At 34.0% G+C, this 8,232-nt stretch overlaps 1 protein-coding gene across 6 annotated transcripts in view; it reads right to left on the reverse strand.

Annotated features, from left to right (window-relative positions):
* Positions 1-640: 640 nt before the first annotated feature.
* The window catches only part of LRRC7 (leucine rich repeat containing 7), a 467,042-nt gene continuing 459,450 nt past the window's right edge, over positions 641-8,232 (reverse strand). For 5 of the 6 annotated variants that reach the window (XM_081056903.1, XM_081056902.1, XM_081056900.1 and 2 more), the window contains one exon: positions 641-2,522. In XM_081056903.1, coding sequence (XP_080913029.1) covers positions 2,415-2,522 — 108 coding nt within the window. In that variant the 3' untranslated portion in view covers positions 641-2,414. The remainder of the gene's footprint in view (positions 2,523-8,232) is intronic. The other variant, XM_081056901.1, reaches the window with a different exon arrangement.

The raw sequence follows: 8,232 nt of genomic DNA on the forward strand, positions 1-8,232 counted from the left end.
CTCAATTAGATTTTCGCCCCCCTCAAGTGTTTAGTGATTTTTTCTTTTTTTCAGTCAACCTAAAAAAAAAAAGCCTCTTTTCATTATTACCTGCCTTTTCTCAGTATGCAGCATGGCAGTACATTGACAATGAAGTGCTTTGGCCCATCAGATTTCTGTTCCAGTTGGTCAGGGATACGTTTTTCTGAACTGAAGAACAGGAAGGGTTAACGCATTGGCCAAGACAACGTTGTCACATCAGGAGTGGCAGAGGTGTCTACTAGGATGATGATCCTCTCAGCTTTGTGCCTCAGAAGCAGCTCCTGAAGCCCTGGAGTTGCTGTGCAAACCTGACATTAGAGAAAAGACTTGGGAAGTCCTATATCTGGCTCTTCTCCCACCTCTCCTGTAAAAGATCAACCAGAACCGACGGGCTGATTTCAGATGCTTCATTGTCGCTAAACTACAACTGTGAGTTTGTTTTTCCTTTAAGTGATCTTGTGGTGACAATGAGGGCCCCTATCTTGATTAATGATGATCATCCTGGATATGGTGGTTTGGTGCAAGTTTTTGACAAAGGAAATTAGGCTCTGAAAAACATTTCTCATCAGAAACTGTAAATATATTAAAATGCATTTAAAAGTTACCTCTGGGAAACATATTAAATAGGCCAATCATTTAATTCTTTGTTAAATGTGAAACTCTATAAAATCATGGTATAATGTCATCCTGACATAAAGCAACATCAAAATTAGTGCATCATCTATAAAGTGAAGTATCATTTGTCTTCAACTGACAAATTCTACTACCAAAAAATACCACTGTACTTCTAATAAGTGACATTCATTTTAATAGACCCTACAAAAATACAATATTTTCAATGTCCCCATAAAACAATTAACTTACAAATATTATTCTCAGAGCTTTGGTGACATCAACATGTGACACTACTGTGAAAATTTTAATAGAATACTTAAAATTCTAGCATGAAAATTTATTACATATATATTTTTAAAGAGCTATGTGGAAATATGAGAGAGAATTCAAACCACCGACTTTGGGAAATTATTCTGGAATTTCAAATTAATATTTTAATAAAATTAATGACTAATATATAAAATAAATATTTCGAAGGATTATAAAATGAATTGGTCATTTATAGAGGAAAACAGTTCCAATGTAAAAATAACTAATTCTATGTTAACTATTTTACTTGTCTTTTTCTCCAGTGACACAAAATTCAGGATTTTATATACTTTGAGTCTTTTTTGGAAATAAAATTATTTCTTATTTCTGCCTACAAAAGCAGGTACTGAAATTAATAATACAGGTAGACTATAGCTCTGAGAAATCATATTTGAAGTTTCATATTTAAATACCAAAGTTTTTAAATCTCCAACCATAACTTTCTAACAACAGTCTTCCTTAATGATAAATTTTATCAATCCCCCAAACTCATTTTAAATTGTTTAAAAGTAGCAAATTAGATAAAGCACACACAAATAAATTCCACATTTACAAGTAAAGAAATCACAGGGGCTACAGTTTATAATCAATATAAACTTGAATGAAATAAAGCAACATATTTCCTGCCACCCATCATTCACTGCTTAAATTTGTGGTGAAAAAGATTTATCTGCAATGGCCTTTATCTGTATTTTAACTCTACATGTATTGTAATTAGCTAAAGGTATTCAATAAATTGGTTTGTACTATTTTTTTATTCAGGTCCCAGAGATAAATGGCTAATTTATGAAATATTTCACTCTGTTTTATGAGAATTTAGCAAATGAATATGGAACCAAGTATAAACATTTTATACCATATGTACAGTTACTTTCATAAGGCATTATCATGTAATTTTTATTGAAAAAGATTGAATATAGTAAAGTCTTATTTTAAGATATATTTTCTTTCTCAATCCGAGATGTTTAGTTTATGAAAATATTGTTTTGCTCTATATTCTTTTTGTATATATGCCAACATATACCTTGTGCTAGAAATATTGTATGGGAATTATAATTCCTTATATTTGTATTTTCTATATAAAGGCATATACAACTTTGAGGCAGTGTCTTTGATGGAGAGCAGAATTCGTAAAGAGCTTATGTGTGCTTCCGTGCTCCGAAATTATATGAAATCCACTTTGAGAAGAAACTTATTTGGTTAAAAAAAAAAAGAAAACAAAAAAATAAAAACAAAACTGCACCAATGCACAGCCAAAGGCTGACAATTAAAACTAATACATAACCACATGAACATCATATTTATATAGTTAACATTTTTAAGGATGATCAGTGCTAACATATAGTATTATACATTTGGCACTAATGTTTGCCATTGGTCCAGCAATTGGCAAAATTTGTTTCTATGTATAAATTTATTTTTGAACATTAGGTCTGGCTAGACGTATCTTCACTATTTATAAAAAATATTTAGACAGTAAGCTCACGTTGAATAACTAGGTCTACTGTGTTCTGGAAACTCTTCAGTAGTAATACAGCTTTTTCATGTTCCATATGTACAAAACTATGTCCATTTGCCTGTAAACACACAAATAAAACAAAGGCAATCAATACAAGACACTTGTTTATCACTTTACCAGTTTCTAATCATGAGACTCAAAGGAGTATTGTGCAACCAAAAGTTATCAGTTTTAAAAATTCACAAATATGGAAACAATTAATTTCACCCAGCTTCAACTCAACGTATGAATTCAACAAATATTTATCAAGTGCCTTGTATGTCCTACCTAGGACTGTCCTGGTCTTAGCCACTGTGCTACTTATATGGACATGTAGGTGAATAAGAGATAGATACACATGAAATTTTCTAGCTGTTTTGTTTTTGCAGGGACTTGGTTGAGATGGTTCTGAAGTTTCCTAGGACCATTGCCTTCTTGTTATATAATCACTGACATAAACCTATCAGCATGGTCAAATATTTCAGTCATACAAAACATGACTGGACACTCATACTATAATTAAATCTTACTTTGACTCACTGAAAAGTTCTTAGTTTATACGTTTTTGTATGAAAGAGATCATTTTTATTCCTTGCATTGCTAAACGCAAGTATATTTATTATCTGCACTAGTGGTTCTAAATGTCATACAGCTACGAAATCCATCCCTTTGGAATAGAAGGAAGAGAAGAGGGAAAATTTCCAAGGCAGCTGTTTATCTGAGGCATTTAACAAAGGAGTTCCCTGGTACACGCCTGGTAAGTGTGGTTAGCAAAAGACCATAACTCCGTTACTAGTCTAAAGCCTGGAGTGTCCTTCAAGCCCTGGACATGTGAACAGTTGGCTATTTCAGTTAAATTCTGCAACAGTCCATTCAGGAAAAAGAGTTTTAAGACGATTCACATATGTAATCATTATTCTGTGAGAATTTTAAAATAAAAATACTTACGAATTTAAACCTTAGGCTTTAGCATAAGAAGCAACCGTAAAGATAAGCTAATATGATAGGGCTTTATAGGTCACAGGGTTAGCTCATAGATCCTTTTCTTCATAAGGAAGAGAGAGATGGCCCAATATGTAAAACATTTAAACAGAACTCTTCTGGAGAGATAGAGAGAGAACTAGAGGATGAGAGAGCCAGGAAGACAGAGGTGAGAGTTGAAGGGGGGATTGTGCCTAGAGACCAGTGGTTGCAAAGCCATAATTCTCATTCAGATTCCTATCAGATTTAATTTAGCTTGTTCCAAAAATACGAGTAGAAATAACATTCAGGCCTATATTACGATGTACAAAAGTGACGAATCTCTCATTATAATTTTGACTCTGGCTAAATTGAGCTGGTGTAGCCATTTGTGAGCTTTCTCAAAAGTAGAAAGACTAAGGCAGACTGTCTGCTAGGGCAGTGCCAGGAGCCTTGAGAGGACACAGATTACAAAGGAGAAAAATTGTAGGGTAGAATCTCTAAGTTTGGCACCTGATTGAACAAGGGAATAACAAACAAGAAACAAACAAGAATCAAATTATGACGCCCTAAACAGAAAACGGAACACTTGGAGGAACTGCAAGCTTCGTTGGGAAGACAATGGAGTTTGCGGGGCTGACAATACAGGAATGTTAATCACAGGTTTAGAAAGAAGAGATTGGAGCTCAGGAAGGAGGTCAGAGTGGTGGCATTAGCAACAGAGGTTAGGTTGTACTACAGTTTGGTACTAACCACATGGAATGCTGAGAGATTTATCTGAAGATACGTTTAAAAGGGAGTATTTGAATGAAAAGAAATCAAATTCAGGGAGCAGGGTGGGGTTACACGCAGTTTGGATATGTAGAGCAGAACTGAAAGAGAGTTTGCTGTTGACCTGGGTATCTAGGAAAATCTGTCTGAAGTGAGGGAGGGAAAAGTGAAATAGGGACAAATCCTTTCTGCCAAAGGATGGCGGAAAGCTGGCTTTAGCCTGATGTCTATACTAAAGAATAGGGGTTCTCACAGAGACCATCACATTGAGGGGAGAAAATAGGAAACCTGGGTTTGTAAGAGACCTAGGCAGGAGGAGAACGGGGAAGCATCATCTTGAAGAAGATCAAGGTAGAGTGCTCATAAAGGTAGCGGGAAATCCAAGAAAATCAAGCATTTTCTAGTGGCCCCAATTCACCTTCACTTTCTGTAGCACAGAGGAAAGAGCAGGGAAAAGGCATAGTCAGATTAATTTTGGCCTTGAATCTGGGTCTGTTCCCAATAAACCAGACTTCGAGATGTTCAGAACTACAGTCCAGGTTCTGATTCCAGGCTAGGAAGGCCCCTCATAACTTAGCTTTCAATATAGCTTCAAAGCATCAGCTTTAATTTTCATGCTTTGTAAGTGCAAATGGGGACTATAGAGTTGGAAACACAAACATAGAGCTGGTTTCCCAGAAGGAAATAAGCAGATTGATAAATTAGATCAACGAGTCGAACATTAGGACTCTGTCATTCTAGCCCCCCAAACTGTTTAGGATCTAAACCAGAGTTTTGGCGAACCTCAAGAGGGCTGTTTGAAAGACCACAATATGGATCTGCCTGAGCATAGCGTCAAAATAACAGAAGGGATTAGAAAGAGCAGAAAGCATGTCATTTTAGAAAGTTTACTAAATATTAAATGAATTAATATATGTCAAGTGTGTAGGACAGGGCCCGGCACACTATAAACAATCAATCAATAAATGTTAGCTCTTACTGTTAATATCCCTTCACTATTACTTTCTTGAATTTAAGAAATACAATTTTCACTAAGCCACCAGAATAGAAGGAGAAACTGTTAGAGGAAGGAACTTTTGTTTCTTGTTTAGTTAAGCCTAACATTTTAAAAGATGAAAATGTAAGAATCAGAGAGATTCCATGAAATGACCCAGCTCACCCAGCTAGTGGCTAGGTGCGAATTGATGTCACAGTAGCCAACTCTCGGTATCTCGACACAACTTGTTTCATTGGGTGTTGTGAGGTTGTAGCAAATGCTTTAGGTTCATTCAATGAATTAATTTTTTTAAAATATTCATTCAGCTATTTCTTTATATAGAACATTGTATTAGGCCATATGCCAGCAGAGGCAATCACAGAGGGAGCTAGAAGAAGGGTTTGAATGGAAGGAGAAGATAGAATCTCAGTTCTAGAGAAACGGCTTACATTTTGATAAGTTCAGACAAGCAATCAGAAAATTATGTTTACTGACTTTGTGTAGGGCTTTTCCAATGAAAATGAAGAACAGAAAAATCACAATATGTCAACAAGTAAGGTTTCGTGGTTGCTTTGTGTGTGTGAATAGAAGAGCTGAGGAAATAAAGGCCGGTACCAGGCAATATTAGTTATGGAGTATAAATCTAATAGTGCTTTGAAAAATAAATGAATATAATTTATATTTATGCATTTGATATTTTGAAGCTATGCATTGTATAAAAGCATAAGATGATTTTAAGAATACATGGTAAATTTTTGAAATACATTGCCATGTTTGATTACATACGTGTTTTATATAAATACATAGTTCATCATGGATCACAATATAATGTGTGCAATTGTGAGGAAATTGCAAGTAATGAAAAATGAGAAATAAATGAATGGTTATTAAGTCAAAATGAAGATAATAAGAAAACAATCCAGAAAAGAAAAGATATTCTGAAAATTTCATCCTTCAAGAACATGTAATTAATGGGTTTCTGGCTTTAGCTAATTTGAAAGGATAAAGGAACATTTCACTATAATCTTTTTTTTATTTTTAAAATATATCCTCTTTATTGTAATCCCACTTGACATCTATGCCACAAAATGTTTTTTGTAATTATAATTTATCATTATTTGGACATAAAAAATATTTGTAATTCCAACAAAAAGTAGAGCTTTGCAATTACAGCTCATCAGTTTACTGTAAAACACACTTAGTTTCTGGATTTCATCCCCTTGGTCCTTCCTGGATTTATCTTTGATTTCCTTCTGGTAAATGTTTTGTTAAGTGAATAAATTATGGATGTTTATACTGCAGATATTCTCCAGATGATGCTGTAATTCTCCTAGGAATTCTGTGGTATCCTGATTATTCAAAGCTCTAAACTTAAAAACCAGTCTCTGGGAAGGCTTGGCCACAGCATTGGTGGGATGATCCAATGAAAGCATAACTCTTTTTAGAATCCAAAAAAGCAATGGGATTAGAAACATGGGCATGGGATTCTTGTTTGATTTAAACTCACCATCAAGGGACAAACATTTAAAGGGTCAATGCACATGTATTTTGTACATTAGCTATATATTAGTACATTAATTACTTGTGGTTGAATAGTTCTTGGGATGAGGGAAAAAAATGCAGCAACCAAATTAGAGCTTGAAGGACAAGCTTTCATGTCTAATCCTGACAGAGAGGCATTATCAGAAACAGTGGGAATCTCAGATAATTATAATTATGTTTCACAGTAACTGTCTGGAATTCATTCCCTTTTCAGTATTTTAATCTGATAGAGTACTCTCATTAAATATTGGGATCTATTTAGGGCTGAATATACTGCATAATCAATACTACACTGATTTTATGCCGAGTCATTTTTAAACATTTTCTTTTTATCAAAAACGATAGCATTAAATTCTTAGAGAGTTCACATGAAAAAATTTATATTGCCCTTTTTAAGTGTGAGAGAGTTTGACATCTTAATGGCTTTTCCTGTAGAATTAAAAAAATCTTTGTTGAATAAAACATACATAAGAATTTCTCTTTTGTCTTAAGTGCCACATGTACTGCAGCTTAAATGTTTCACGAATTCAGGCTCAAAAAAGACATGGCTAGATAAAATAGACTCAACTGAAGACTAAATCATTTGTATAGAAACGAAGGTGTAGAACAATAAGTAGTAATCTTGAAGATAGTTGCTTATTTATCTGTTCTGATTTTAGAATGCCTGTTTTCTTCTGATCAAACATATTGAAGGGACATCCCTAACAATTGAATTCCCTACCTTGGTTTGCAAAGCAGTACCCTGATAAGCTACGCTTTATTCCTTTTATTTTTGCCACAAAAAAATAGCTGCAAAAGCAACCTTTCATTTTCAGGGGACTCTTTGCAGCCAGATTGGTCTCTGGTTTGGTGAAGGGCTTGGTCTTAAAGGAAGATAGACTAGGCGTTCACTTAATTAAATGTTTGCTAGTCAGCTCTTTCCTGTTTCTCTTTCTCCTTTGTTTTCTGCTCTGTGTAATTTTGGGCTTGTCTATTTTCTGGACCAGGCTGTGTAAAGGAAGGAATTTTGTTACATTTCTTATTCCATTGCTCACATTCCTTGGCACAATAGTGGTTACTTGCACATAGTTGGCATTTAATGTATATTTTCCAAATAAATAAATAGAAAATGTGATGAATAGGATGCTATCAATAAAATTTGCTTCAGTAACATCAGCATTGTAAATGAAAGAAGCTCAAATAAGTTATTTAACTTCTGTCAACAATGGATATCTTGCAGATTTGTTGTGTGATATAAATAAGACAATGTAGGTATTTAATTAATGTTCTTTTCATTTTAGCTAACTTATGGAAGTTAGAAACAGCTTAATGAAATTAATTTGTCTCTATTGGTTTTCATTGTTGTACTTCATACTTATACGTATTTTTTGATTTGCAAAAGTACCATATTTCTCAGTCTTTTATTAGTAATCTGTGCTGAACTTTCTATATCATGAACAAAATGAAATGAATAAAGATATGGCATATAATACCATATACATTATTTAACTTATTTTTGGTTGTCGTCTAATCAAACCAGTTTTAAAAATTTTATTTCTTA

This window comes from Rhinolophus hipposideros, assembly GCF_964194185.1.
Source record: "Rhinolophus hipposideros genome assembly, chromosome: 8".
Classification (NCBI taxonomy): Eukaryota; Metazoa; Chordata; class Mammalia; order Chiroptera; family Rhinolophidae; genus Rhinolophus; species Rhinolophus hipposideros.